Here is a 15,345-nt window from a genome sequence, read left to right as displayed (position 1 = left end):
ATTGCTGTTTTGGTGAAAAGCTCTATCTGGGTGGTACAAATCCGCTGTTGAATCCAACAGTATTAAGCCATACGTAAACACACACATGACTGAAGTGCAGCATTAGTACCCTGGCTGCAGTCGAAGCCAAATACTGCACCAACAAGCACAAGTGTCTCTCATCAAATGATAGAAATACTCCACATTTTTACAGTTAAAGTGCATGTCCTTAAACATTTGTAATATTCGACATGGCTTTGATTCCTGTATGTTGCACACTCTGGCTTGTGCTGTATTTTTTTTTGACTCTGACCAATGTTTAATAATGTCATAATAATCACTCTTTTGTAAATATCTAATATTAGTATGCTAAAAAAAAAGGCAGGGTAATAGTGTAGATAAGGAAATCAAAATCAAACAGTGATTGAAGATGACGACATTTAAATTCTACTACTTGTGCTATTACTTCATACTGTAAGTCACATGTTAGACAAATGCGCTGACGTGGTTAACAGCACAATGCCGGTTGTGCCTGTAATTACTGCAGCACGACGCAATTGCAAGTTAATGATGAACACGCTCTGGACACCGCAGCTTGTGTCGGTCTGTGTGCCGGTGCAGTACCTCGTCGACACACTGCACTTTGGACTGCTCTGTGATTTAGCTCAGAAATGACACAGGAACGAATGGTTCACTGTGCATGGTTGCTTACAGTGTAGGAAGTATTAACCTGTCAACATCAAATAGCGACAATGTTGGGTCAAACGTGATGAAGACGTGCATCCCATCACACCGTCTGGGCACAAAGAAGCTACATGCTGAGCTACAAGTGTCCAAGGCTTGAATACTAAACTCTGTTCTAAAGATGTGTGTTTGCCTGACCTCCACTCCTCCAGTCTATCAGGCCCCAGCTTGGTTTGCCAGAGCCAGCCAACAATGTTTGCTCTGCTTTTATGCTCTCTCTGTTTGTTTTCCCCTTCACTGGAGCGACCACCTCTTCTCCTCAGCAGAACTTAAGTGCTGCCACATTTAGGGTCACCAGCTTGGAGCTCAGCCCACCCACAATGCAGCGTGTCGGGGGCGTCAGAGATAACGCGGCTCAGGTGGTTTCGCACAGGAAGGACGTCCCACACTGAGTGGTAATCTCCCATTTACCGTGGCTGAGAGGCTGAGATCTTCTCTCAGATAGGCAGCTTTTCTCCGTTTGGCAGCTCTCACCTCGGTTTCATCAAACTTTTTCCCCCGAGGCCGTCATAAAATTGAATAAAACACATCATGAGGATAAAGGAGCGACTGTATTTTCTACCTTTGGCGAGAACCTGTGAATCAATCACATTTGCTCTCCCAAGGTAATAATTACCTGACAGATATATTTCAGAAAGGTGGTGTCCCAGCTGATCATAAAACATGTCAGAGATTTTAAGACAGAGAGATAAACACCTGAAGCTCAAAGGTGAGGTCACAAAAGAAAAACCTGCATCAACTTTGAATTAGTTAGTTGTTATATCTTAGTTTTTTGGCTGTAATCATTTATGAAATCTACTTTAAGATCTAAAAAAAACACCTTTAATTGGTGTTTTCCACAGATATGTTGCTTTTTGATCCCCACCAGCTGCATTAGTCTTTAACAAGTGCCTTTTAGTATTGATCCCTACGTGACAGGAGCAACATCCACAAAGCTGTGATGCACAAATCTGATCAACACCTTTGTTGTAATGGTTGGGGGTATTATTAGTGCAGCCTACTTGCTGGAGCGCAGCAGGATCACATGAGGCCTTGAAAAGGGGGATGGGCAGAGCTTGGGGAGGGTGGTATGGCTTTAAGAGTTTACTACCATCACTCACACACTACAGAAAGTTTGGAGGCCGGCGAGCAGTGGGATACCGACGGATAGGAAGTGACGGGACTGGATGAACACTTGGAGAAAAGACACGGGGACATCAACACAAAGCGGAGACGAGAACAGCGTGCGATCATCGGAGTGTTTGACCGGAGTGCGCACGGAGCTGAATCGCGCATGATCCGATCAACAGCGGAGAGAGAGACTTTCAATGGACGTGAACTAGTCTCTGAGGAGCTGAGAGCGGCTGTTGTCTGGTTTCCACCACCGTGCGTGCAGTTCTGGAAACACGGGGAGACCGTGTGGAAGTGCGACCTGTAAACTCTGAGCTCACTTTGAGTATGAAGGAAAAGACTCCGCGGAGACTACAGGGACACAGTTAGGGATATGAAAGCAGATCTCCGGGTTTCACCTCGATTTTTCCCTCTCTCGGGTTCAGTTTTGCGTCTTTGGGGATGTTTGCGAGTTCCATCCGTGCGGCTTCAGCTCGGACACTGACCCATCTGTGCGCCCTGGTGCTGCTCGTCGCTGTTGGACTCGGTTCAGAGCTGCGCGTCCGGGTCCGGCTCTCTGACGGAGCGGTGACCGATGAGGTTTTGGAGGCGGACAGTGAGAGAGATTCAATATCACTCGAATATAAGCAGGGTGATGGGACACTCATCACGTTTGTGGCGGACTTCAAACAGGTGAGAGGCCGTGGTACTGTCAGAACCAGAACTCACTTTGAGTTGGTTATTTCCAAAGTTAAGGTCTGGGGGCCCATGTGTGGTTCTTCAAGACTCCAAGTCCCCAAGAAAAACAACATACGAGTCTAAATAGTGGGTTATAATAAGAAGATATAATGTGTACTGTGTGAGTCAGACCTGGTCACATTTGAGTCCTCATGACGTGGGGACCTCTTGGAGAGCTTTAATGAACTACTGATGGGCCTCCAACTTTCACTTTGGTTAACACCCACAGTTTTTCCTAACTGGCTCACCCAGGATAGCGTCTGATCATGTCAGGATTTGTCAATGCTCAACATAAACAGAAACAGCCGCTGTAGCAGATCCATGTCGTGCACCTAGATGTGAGGCTGGTTGACCAAAAAGCAAATGTTTGCTTGTTTCCTTCTTCTACCACATTTTCTGTGGCACCTGGGGGCAGAAATCAAGTGACCACAGTCACCTCTTTCTTATACGATTACCTCCGAGCATGGGTGCAGGGTCACAAATCTTAAGATTAAAGGGAAACCTTCCCATGGGCCTTAAATTCTCAGGAGCAGATAATGTGACACATCACCCATAAGCTCAGGAGGAACTCGCAGTTGTTTCCACTCAGCGAAAGCCTCAGGTCAAGGCAGCTGCCGCTCTTAAGATGCAGATGCCTACAGGCCCCAGTGGCTTTGAAACCCCTGCTGGTCATGGGTTCACTCCAGAGCTGATCATCACCAGCCATATTTAGCATTCTTCCAAAAGCAGAGGAGCAGATCGAGTGACCAGCACTGCATTTGTGATTTTTCTTTTTTGGAAAGATGACACTGTTTCTCTTTTGAAGATCGCTGCTCAGAGACATAGTAAATGTCAGTCCTGGAAGGAAAACTACAACTGCTGAGCACGAGGGGAGGGGAGGATTCGGAGAGGCGCGCAGAGCAAAGCCATGTGTCTGTGATGGTTGCTGTCACAGAAGCTGACAAGCTGGCGAGATGTGAAGGGGGAGATTTACCAGGATTAAGTGGGCATGTCTGACCTTTTTGATCTGCACGTCTGGTTCACTAACCAAAACAGCTAATTTAGAGTTGAAAGAGAAGAGGCCGTCACCCCCAATCGCTGGTGACACACCGATACAGGGAGACATCAACTGATGTGTGAGCGGGGGGGGGGGCTTTGCTTGGTCGCGTTGCTGCATCCTTCCATGCGTGCATTCGCATACAAGTTCACATATGGTTTTGTTTATTTGGATAACGCCAACACAGCCTCTTAGAACACTACTTTTCCGTTGCCTGATTTATCTGTTCCAGTTGTAGGTCCCCCCCACCGCCCCCTCTCCCTCTCTCTTTCAGTCTTTTTCTCCTTCTGACCCCCTCTCTGTCTCTTGCTCACGTCTTCCTGCTCCTTCCTCATTCCTCCTGCATGAGGTTTTCATTCAACCCTCTGTGCAGTATCTCCAAGATTTATGGAAAGTTGGATGAGCTGTCACTTCCAGCTGCCATGAATATACATCCCAGAAGAGAACGCATGTGGGAAGAAGAGCATTTGTACAGGGATGTCCAACAATGGAGAATTAAAATGAACAACACAGCAAAAGGTGGATAAGTAATGTGTGCTGTACAGTAGGTGCACTACAGCCCACTTACCCCCTCACTCATACTCTTTAATGCACATTTGTCTTTCCAGCGTCTGTGATCTTTACCGGGACAGTTTCCAACTAAAGTCTTTTTAAATAATCATCACACAGCAGCCGTCTTCCCCTGTGCTGCTGTGTCAGTACGTGGCAAAGATGAGATGTTAAACCGGTGAAGTGGTCTGCTGGATGTGAGAAACCATGAATCACTGTGAGAATCAGCCATGCTGTGATTTCAGGAGGTTTATATTTGCCCAGGGAGCGTGTAGACATATGGAAAAGATGATGCGGCTTAGCTTGCTCGTGACACCTCATCGTGTCATGTTGAGTAAATCTAAACAACTGAAACCATTTAAGAACCACTGTGATGAGTTAATTTTTAAAATGTAATGATGTTTGCAGCTCTCAAAACTGGTTGAGGACATTTCAGAATGAAATCGAGAAACTCTGTTACAGTGATTTCACTATTTCACCCCTATCTGGTCTCATGTTGACATATTTACAGCTAAATCCTCTCGAAATTATGTTAAATTGCAGCAATCTGTCTGCAGTTCAGTAATATCCTGCTGACATGCTTAATGTCAGTGTACAATTGTGCAACACAAGATAAATCAGAACACACATGGGCTGTTGTAGCCTTTATGGTCTAACACAGTCTAAGACCCTGAGCTGAACATAAACCATGTCTTGGAGATTAATCCGAGGGAAATGTCTCACATTTTTGAGAAACTGTTTTGACTCTTTCCAGATGTAGCAACATTGTCAGAGAAGCTAAAGACTGTGTGTGTCTTGCTTTCATGTTTAGCCAGGAGGCTTGATCGATGCAGGAATGAATGATTTGCAATCGTCTTGGCTGAGTTAATACTTGAAGAAGGTTCAATTAGTGGACTGCAGTGCATCTGTAGTGACATACACAGTGGCTCTATGATTTAACTTTGTCAGTGGGAGATGCATAAGCCACTCAAGCCGGTGTGTAATAACCAAAGAGAGTTTTGCAAAAGCATTGCAGAGCTGTCCCCTTTGGAGAGTTGTTTTCCTGTGTGGAGTGTATGAGTGACCCCGCGCTCTTCTGAGGGGTCAAAGGAGCAGCAGATGTTGGAAGGTCACTTGACACTCACACTATCACGTTAAATGGCTCTGGAGCTCGTAAACAATGGCACCATGGCGTGAATGAGCATGCCAGCCCATTTTACTCATTCTTATTTGTTTCAACTAGACGCTGTGTTGCCTTCAGGTCTTCACACTCTCACGTACTGTATATTCCGATTGTCTTCTAAACACCAGGGTTTTTATGGATACGCCCAACAGGAGCTTGCTGTGAGAATGAATTGGAGAATTGTTCACACACCCTCACATGCTATGTCAAAAACAGAATGGGAGCTGGGAGTGGGGAGACAGGTTCATTTCTTTGTGCGTGCCCATTGGGATGCACAGTATCTGTGACCCGTTTTGGCAGGTGCCCAATGCTAGTCCTCTCCGAGGCCTCGGGGGATTGAAGCCTTTACAAGCTATTAGGCCAACGTCCCTCGTGTTTGGGTGGCTTGTTGGTAGAAAATGCTGCTGTTTTCCAAAAGAACTAAGAGCAGGTTGTTGATCGAGGGCACTGTACAGGTGTAAGTCAGTCACCACATTTTATGCCTGGCTTCTTTTTTTCTTTTGGCTGCCACACCTTGCCTCTCACTCAACCCTGAAATACCATCCCATTTTGTCACTTGCTCAAACTTGTAAACCTTCTACGGGTAAGTGTCACCAGGAAATACTGCGGTTTCAGACATTGCACATTATTAAGTCTTCTAAGGTCACACGGAGCCATCTGCACATCACCAGTGGTCAGTGAAATCATGCATCAGATGAATTCTCCTGTAAATGAAACTACTGAAATAGACTTCAGTCCTTCTTACATAAGCTATTGTTTACATTGAGCGGTACCTTAGAAGACCTCTACTCCTACTCAGTTTCCCTTTTCATTTTGTGGCTTCTTGCCATGACAGAGAGAGATTACCACCACAGATAACTGCTCCATGGTAAAACTAGTTTCAGAGCGATGGCAGTGCTCTTACTTGTCAAGAATGTAAACTCTGTTCTTTTCTTTACAAATGACTTAGAATAACTGTATTGTAGTTCTGTGGGGTCTCTATAGAGGGAACAACTAATGATCACATTGCCTTTTCTACCTGAAATTACTTCAGATTTGGGTTTATTTATATTTCTTTCTATTGGTTCTGTTTCTTTCTTTGCTGTGTGTGCAGACAGGGGACTTTTCCAAAGATTAACCTGCTTAAGTCTTTTCTCTTGACCGTCCTTTGTTCCCTGTTGACACTGAATCTCAGGAAAATAGCTTCTTCTGTGTTTTGGCCCTTCCAGGCCTTCACATGGGCCCCTTTTGGCCTCTTGTGGCCCCTCAGCCCCTGTTGATGTCTTTATTCTTTGTCCGTCTCCTACCAGCACGCCAGATGTTCGTCTGTTACGCTACTAATAAAGAAAAAGCTTCTTATGCTCACAACCACGCAGAGAGAGAGAGAGAGAGGACACGGCAGAAAGAGACACCTTTTTAGAGTTGTTTTTCCCCAGTGATCAGGAACAGTTGGCTGTAACAACCTTTGATGGACAAGAAGACAGTAGTTGTGGTTTGCATTGTGCATAGTTGTGATCTCGTCTAACTACCTCGGCGGTTTGAAGATTGCATTTGGCAAGAGAAACTTCCGTCCTGCTCTCCACGTAGTGTCCTGAAATGTCCTTTTGTCAGGTTCATTGCGGTGTCCTTCTGGCTAACTCACTATGCTCAGTTTTAAACTAACTTACAACTTTTCAGACAGTTACAGAGCTGAAGTTATATTAATATTTACTATGTTGGTTAAATAAACAGTCTGCCAGACCTTTCCAGTCATGACACATGGTTTCTATTGGTGGAAGAAGGATCTAAAAAACATCACAAGTGAAGTGAATAAAAAAAAAAAAAATTAGTTATGACATTTAGTTTAGTTTTTTTTTTTTATAACTTGCCTTAAAGTAGTTGCTTGTGTGTGTCCTGCAACAGGATATGAAGACCGTGGGACAACAGTTAGAGGCTGAATGGGACTATAGAGTGTAGCCATCTCTATTGTTTATGCCTTATCTATCTGCCTCGTTTCCTTCCCTATTAGCACTCACTGTTTGTTTTCCTCTCATTTCCTCTATGTAAAGTTGTGATGAACTGTTTTAGGATAATTGTGTCCAGATTCTAGGAGAATGAACAGTTTCCTCATTGTGGTCAGCAAAATGTTTTGCACAGGTTTGAAGACTTTAAAATATAAAAATGAAGCTGGGTATATTCACATACAACAGTGAAATAATGAAAAAATGATTACACTTCAGCAGTTGGCAGAGGAAGGTACCTTCCATTGTGGTCAAGAAAATAGCAGAGGAGAACATTGTTCATTCACTGGCACTGTTTCCTAATTGGTTTGCTCTTTGGACAGCCAGGTGTGACCAGCCCCAAATGTGACTCCACATTCCTGCCTTTGGAGCCTCTGTAATTAGCTTCAATTCAAGCATTTCTCAGTGCAGCGGCTTTTCTCCCACTTCTTTTGTGTGGATGTGTCTGTCTCATCCTCTCTCCTTCTGTCTCACAACACGATCTTTAATCCCTGGATGCACCTGTGCTTTTTTTTTTTTTTTTTTGACTGAACTCCCTTTCTGAACCACGGCGAATCTTTGAATCTTGAATAATCTGTGAATCTGCATGTTGTTTTAAAAAGGAGGATGGGTTCCTAAAAAGGAATCATTACTTGTGCTTTTAAAAATGGAAGCCAAATGCATCGACTTGAAGGCCGTATAATGCAGACAAGCTTTTTCATTAGAATTGGAGATTTGAATTTCGGTGCCAGCTCAGTAGGCATTGACAGGGCAAGGAAACCGGCTGATTCGAGACCAACTCGGCCCACAGTCAGTGCGTTTACATGCACTCTAGTAAGTCATGTAGAGAAACCTGATCTCCTGAGGTAGCTTTCTCCAACAGATTTTAAAACTCCTTTTTAAAACAGTGCATGTGCATAACAGAGGTTGCAACAATCACAGAAACCTGGTTTCTCTCAGTAACCTGTGTGCTTGAGTGCATGTAAACGCACTGAGTGATCCCAAATGACTCATCAGAGCTTGGCTGACCAGCAGTGATCCCCAGCCAGCCATCAACCTTATCAACAGACAGGGTCTTAGAGGGGATTGAAAAACAGGAAGAACCCACTGCACAGGGGATAGCTACTAGCCCACTGTTTGTGTTTGTGTGCGGGTCTGTGTCTGTGCATGCGTGTGTGTGTGTGTGTGTGTGTGTGTGTGTGTGTGTGTGTGTGTGTGTGTGTGTGTGTGTGTGTGTGTGTGTGTGTGTGTGTGTGTGTGTGTGTGTGTGTGTGTGTGTGTGTGTGTGAATGAATGTCCTTTCATGCATGCAAGTGTGAGTTGACACAGCTCGAATGCGACTGTGGCAAGTATGTGTTGCAGAAGTTATTTCACCAGAACTTCTCTCAGCTACTGAAAGTTAAAGAGAAATTAAAATAAAAAAGAAAACATGATTTTCCTTCATGTAGCTGTCATTTTCACAGCCAGTGAGCCAGGTAAATACTTTAAACTGAAGAGAGTCTATTTGGCTAGCTGGTTTACAACAGTGATAGAGAATGTTCACTGTAAATGGCACCCTTTGACTGTCTGAATAGGCTTTTGTGCAGCCTTAAATAATCTGGCCCACTAAAGGTAACCACCAATGAAACAGGCCTCCACCTCCCTCCTGTTTAACAGGTCTTAGTATGACCCACTAGTCAGATTGCATGAATACAGACTTGTGTTTGGCTGCTGGCCAGTGGTAGTTTGTCTGCAAATCAAGTCCCGGGTGTCGGGCAGCGATGCTTAGGAATCTGTACTTGTGTGGATTATTTATAGCCGTGCTGACATTTGCACTGGGAAAAAAAACTCAAGGCTACATAGTCCTTTGATTATGGTATTTGCCATCTTATTTAAGACAGGCAAATGTCACTCTTTTAATTCTTAATGTCTGTACCTGGTGATTTTCTCTAAATATTCCTCTGCAGACCTTTAATTTTATGCAGGTCTGTGGAAATGCACTTTTAGGTGGTGACTCATTTTCCTGATATAGGCTTCACTTCTTTAAGCTGTAATTGGGAACTTAAGTGGCTTTACTCTTCACTTTCAAAACCAAGCAAACCTAACCACCTCTAATGTTAAATTAGGGTTTTCGGATTTCAATTTCCACATTTTGTTGATTTGGGTACAAACCCAGTCTCCAGAAACATACAGACTTTTGCTTAAATGCAACAAAAACAAACTAAAAATCAGTTTAATCCCTTAAACCTTTATTTCATTCCACCATTTATCTGACGCAAGTACAAAGAAAGTGTTTTCTGTGTTTTTGCTGACCAGTGTAAAAGTGTTGGCTGGATACAAGACTTTAAATGCTCAACAGTTCGTGGTCTCCATTGTCTGCCATACATTTTAAACAGGAGACAGATCTGGACTGCAGGCAGGACAGTCCAACACACATTGCTCTCTTTTTATACCTAATCATGATACTCTCACCTGTTCACAGTTCACCTGCTAATTTTGGAAACACACCCAGTGCTATTAGTTTGCTATGATGCTACAAGTTAAATAAAAGAAAATAAATACCACTAACTCACTTGGCAGATGTTGAAAGCGCGACCTGTTGTTTGATCAGTGAGTTTATTACGGACTCTCTCCTCGTACTTGAACGCTGCCTGTTATCATATCAACAGGCATAAGACCTCCTTTAATCATGTCACTGCACATTTCGCTGTTTTCTTTCATCGTGCTTTGAGTGTGTCTGCACAAACCAGTCGGTGTGTCTTGTTCAAACAAACGGTTTAATCCAGCAGCTTCTGTCTGGATGGAGATGTGGAGATGATGTCATTGTTATTATTCTTTTTGCTTTTAGAACCCATGGGCATTATTAACGCTGCAGCACCCAAACCGCTAAGATATCAACACTGGTTTGTTACTGGCATTTAAAGGCATTGATTAAAATTAATTTCCCTTAACAGTTGGTTGGAGACCTACTGGCTGCAGACAGAAATATAGCGTCTTTTACTCAGCACTACATGATTCAATGAATAGTCCCAAGATTTAGAAGAATGAAACCACTCACATGTGTGTAGACTAAATATGAAGCTATCACCAGCAGAACTGGTGCCATGGGCTTTGTCCAAGTGTCTATCATCACCCCTAAACCTCACTAATTAACACATTTATCATTTATTTGGTACAAAAAATAACAATACACCTTCATATTTGGCATTGTTGTTATAAGATATCTTATTTTGTTATAAGATATTAAAGATCGTGTTGTGTTTGCTGGGATATTTAAGTATCCCAGCAAACTGTGATGTGCATGTTGCACACGTCACAACACATGCACTGTATCCTTAAACTGAAGTTCATCATTAACTTAGATGTATTGATTTTCTCATCTATTATCAAGAATTCAATGAAGTATATTTGACTAAATGTCAAATCTATTTCCTTTAAGACTTCTAATATGTCGTTACTCCATTAAACGCGGTCCTCCCTGTGGTTTTTTTGGCCTAACTCCAAGTTGCTGGGCAGTGTAAGTAGACAATCATTAATCTAGGCACATAATGACACAAGAGGAGGAGGAGATCTCAGCGTCTGCGCTTTAGCATTGAGTAAGTTCCAAAGAAACAGAGTTGGTGGAGCTGTACCCTGCTTCTCTGTAATTAACCAGCGAGCCCTGGGGCAAATCCATGTGGCTGACATGAATGCCTTCCCCTTCTCTCTCTCTCTCTCTCCCACACACACACACTCACACATGTACTCATAGTGTCCCAATGTAGCGCCATGTGTCTGCAATATGGGAGGTCTTGAAGTCGTGGCCTCTGCGTCTCCCTACACTTCAGGGGAAATGGCGCTCTTGCCTATCTGTCTGTCAGTATTGTGCTCCCTCTTCCTTGCAGCTCACTCTGAGCACTGTCTTGCCATTCTCTTTAATCACTCAGACTTTGTTCCTTTTGTAAAGACAAAAAATAAAAATGGCGTACTGGCTTATCACACCGTGAGAACATCTGAGGAGTTTAATTGAACCTTTCGGTGTTTCTACACTAGCTCGACGAGATGTGAAAATCCCAGGTTGGTATCACAAAGCCTGCAAATCAATGTTTGCTCAGTAGTTTGCTTTCCAAAGGTCAAATAGTGTTGTGTGATTGTCTTGTGCAATACCTATGCTTGTATTGTATACCTGCCAGAAAACCTTTGCACACATAGAAGTGGTTCTTACAATGACAATCTGAAGCGATCATGTCCTGTAGTCTACTTCTTGCCAGTTTGTACACTTTTGCATACAGGAAGTGGGACCAAAGAGGCTTAAGGAGCACTCAGTGGGGTTATCTGTGGGCTGTGTATCTGTCCCAGAGCTCCTCCTGCTCCGGGAGTGAAAGCCTTGAGACTGCTGCTCCTCTCCAGCATGTTCGCTTCAGACGGGGGTGTGAAAAGCAGAGGAGGGGTGTTCGGGACTGTGTGTGTCTGTCTTGAAGCTAAATGCAAGAATGGGGGGTGGGTGTTTGACGAATAAGTAGACAGGTCTTCTGGGCTGCTTTCCTCACTGCTGGAGCTTCCCATCATGCATTGCATGCCGTCCCACAGCAAGTCTTTATGGCCCCGTGTTTAGTGCCAGACCTCTCACACACTTGTCAGCAGAAACAAGTTTTTGTGTGTGTGTGTGTGTGTGTGTGTGTGTGTGTGTGTGTGTGTGTGTGTGTGTGTGTGTGAGTGAATTCTCCACTATCACCATTATCCTACTTCCACATAAAACACAGTGGTAACATTTTTCTGACTTTTATGGGATGTGAGAAACTAGTAGTTTTGTCAAGAAAGAGACTCACAGCCTTAATTTGACAGTACAAAGAACCAGAGCAGGACTAGAGGAACACTGGCCAGACCTACAGACAATACAGAGTATCAACAAACTGTCACATGAGGCTCTATGGGTGTAGTGAACATAAACTCTTTACTCTTGGGAGACAGTTGTTTGAATGTCTTTGAACTCCACATATTGAATTACTCTGCGTGTCTGGAAATGTGCTGCATTAGGAACCAAAATGGAAAGAATATTTGTTCTGATCTATATGACCCTGCCCATATAAACCGTAAGTTATGTTGGCCCCGGTCTCGCGCACCACTTCAGAGTCTGCTGGAAATTGTCTGTTTATCCGTTCAGCCAGTCATCTCTCATCCGTCGTGTGTTGCAGGATGTGAAGATATTTCGAGCCCTGATCCTAGGCGAGCTGGAAAGGGGGCAGAACCAGTACCAGGCCCTGTGCTTCATCTCTCGCCTCAACCGCAATGAGATCATCCCCAGTGAGTCCATGGCCCGTCTCAGACAGGTACAACATGGCAGCGGTTGTATTATGAACGTGTTCACTTCAGAAAAGTCCAATATTTACACAGGATCTGAGTGAACCGAGTGTGAACGCTGATCATATGTGCTGTTTGCTCAGAAAAATCCCCAGGCCATTCGCTTGGCAGAGGAGCGGAGAGGACTGGAGCAGCTGACGATGAACGTGGCAGTCAGTCTAAGCCGGGCCTGGCAACTCAGCTCCCATATTCACAACATGTGCAGTGAGGCCCGAGAAGCCATCTACACCAGAGAAGCAGATGTGAAATACTGGCTGGACAAAGGTCAGTGGTCATCTTATCTGTGTTTATCACCGAAACAAGGAAAAGCTCTGTTGATCCTGATTGTCTCTGTATCTCGCCACTGACGCTCTTTATCTCCTCACCACTGTCTTGTCTTTTCCGTTTCAATGCCTAAATGCTTTCCACTTCATTTTAGTGATATCACTTCCACTATTATCTCGAGCTGTTTCTTGATAAGGCTCTATTACTGTCCATGTTATCTGTGTTTACCATGTTCTATTTGTTTCTTTGTATACAAATTGTCCACGTTTACCTCGTGGTGGGGCTGAGGATCTTCATAGCAATGAAGTCTAATTTATCCAAGCTGAGGAGAATCCATATTACAGCGCTATTGTAAACGGGCCGCGCTGTTATAGGGGAAACAATGTTGATCGTCATGGTTCACCGAGCACTGAGCACTGTTATCTGCGGAGGGAATCACTGTGGCATCTCCTTTGCATAACAAAGCTCCTCTTTTACTGCAACATCTCCCCCCCCTTTTTTTTTTAGCCACTCCAGCTCAGTGAGAAAGAGAGTGATCCACACAACTGTGTGATAGCATGCTTTTGTTTTTAATACCTTGAGCTTTGACAGTAATGTCCCTCTTGTGTCTGTGTTATAGGAGTGGATGGCTCCATATTTGAGGTCCTGCCCCAAACAACAGAGGCGCCCAGCTTCCCAGCCTGTCACAGCACTAAAGACTTGTGGCAGCCCTGTCTCTGCACATACAGCCTGCGTCTGGAGTGGTACCCGTGTCTGTTGAAGTACTGCCGGAGCCGGGACACCACAGGCAGAGGCTCTACCTACAAGTGCGGCATCAAAAGCTGCAGCAAAGGCTATTATTTCAACTACTATGTTGCCCAAAAACAGCTGTGTCTATGGGACGAGGAGACTTAGCATTTTGTTCTGGATGGTTAGGAAAAGACAAATACTTTTTTTTTTTTTTCCCCAGCCAAGCCAACGCCTCTCCACCCATGCTATTCAAAGTAAACACAGTAACACTAGACCTCGGTTTATATGATGTGAAGTGAAGCTGTCTCAGGTGGGGAGTGGTGAGATCAAGATGTTTGAGCTGAAACACAAATAATTTCAGGTTCCAAATGAGACCAAAACCTTTAAGGAGAGAGAGCCAGCACGTCGGTCTAAGATGATCCACTGACTTTCAGCCTCTTATGGGAAAATGACACATTGTCATCTACAGTATAATGTGACTGTGCCAAGACTTTGTCACTTTTGTGCCTTTTTTTTGGAAGAGAAATTATTTGAGCACATTACTGATACCAACAACAATAACCTCTCAAATCAGTTATGGTATGCACAAAGCTGGACAGTGTATTTCTGGTCAGTTAAACACCAGCAGAGGAACAATAGAGTGCCACTCAGATCAAAGGAATCATGCAAGCATAAACTTCCATCCTGGTGAAGGAAAATTTGGATGGTGGATTTCTTTCTTTCTTCTAAAGCTCTGTGAAATACAGTTTTTCGCCAGCTGAAAGCCTGTGCATGACAGTTTAATGCTTCTCCAATGCTGGCGTTATTTATTTCGGTTTCAAAGTGAAATCATGGAGGATTATTTTTGTATAATTTTGTTTAAAAAAAAATAACCATCGTTTTCCTTATTTACGTTAAACAAGCTCTTAAATTCACATGTCTAAACCACAGGTCCTCAGCAACAAAAGGCATTCATCTGCCATGTTGTTGTTGTCATGGTGATAAGGTGTGAATAAACAGGTTATTTTCTTATTTAATAGGACGGTTTTAGTTCTGCTTCACCCTCTAAATACCCATGGGAGACACCTCATGACCAACACTCACGTTCTCAGCCTATTTAAAAGGGTCATATACACCAAAGTCGAAAGGAATCACATCAAAAGGAGGGTGTAAAATTTCAGTGTGCAGAAACGCTCTTCAGTGTGGCAGCGTTTCCCAAGTTAGGATTCACCAAAACTGCAGCGTGGCCTTGTAATGATCTATACTGCCATCTCGTGGTTACAGTGTTTTCATCTATCCATTGTCTGTTAATGTCAAATGTGTATAATTTATACATCTCAAATCTCTGAACACTCACAGGCATAATTCAAGAAGAACTTCTTGATTGTGGGATCAAATTTAATGTTGTCTGTTTGTTCCAGTATGATTTTGGTTTTCATTTTAGTCCCTACTGCCTTGTGATTTGTGTGTCAGTATGTCCTGCTAACTGAAGAACCAAACGAGTGAAACATTTCTATTTGTTGCCTTCGATGGCGATCAAGTGCCTTAACATTTCCACTGATATCTTTGCTATGTAATTGTAGGTTAAGTTGTTTCTATGAAAGAGTTTTGAATATGCTGTAAAAAGTTGCCATAAAGAGAAAATTGAGCAATTAGGTGATGTGCCATTGCTGTTTTACATTAATTGTTTCAATAAAAACTTTCTTTGCACTGCAGTATTTGGGGAGCATTTTATCCCTTTATTGGAGAATAGATATAAGGAAGTGCAGGTAATAAAGGAAGAGAAAAAGATCCCAGGC

At 43.5% G+C, this 15,345-nt stretch overlaps 1 protein-coding gene across 1 annotated transcript; it reads left to right on the top strand.

Moving 5' to 3' along the window:
- The first annotated feature begins 1,810 nt into the window (after positions 1–1,810).
- On the top strand, positions 1,811–15,261 carry oafa (OAF homolog a (Drosophila)). The gene is made up of 4 exons (XM_026368657.1): positions 1,811–2,505; positions 12,409–12,543; positions 12,658–12,838; positions 13,458–15,261. The coding sequence occupies exons 1-4, from the start codon at positions 2,275–2,277 to the stop codon at positions 13,730–13,732; spliced, it is 822 nt and encodes a 273-aa protein (XP_026224442.1). The 5' UTR covers positions 1,811–2,274; the 3' UTR covers positions 13,733–15,261.
- The last annotated feature ends 84 nt before the right edge of the window (positions 15,262–15,345 follow it).

Source organism: Anabas testudineus, chromosome 13 (assembly GCF_900324465.2).
Source record: "Anabas testudineus chromosome 13, fAnaTes1.2, whole genome shotgun sequence".
In the NCBI taxonomy this organism is placed as follows: domain Eukaryota; kingdom Metazoa; phylum Chordata; class Actinopteri; order Anabantiformes; family Anabantidae; genus Anabas; species Anabas testudineus.
This window is presented reverse-complemented; position numbering and strand designations above follow the sequence as displayed.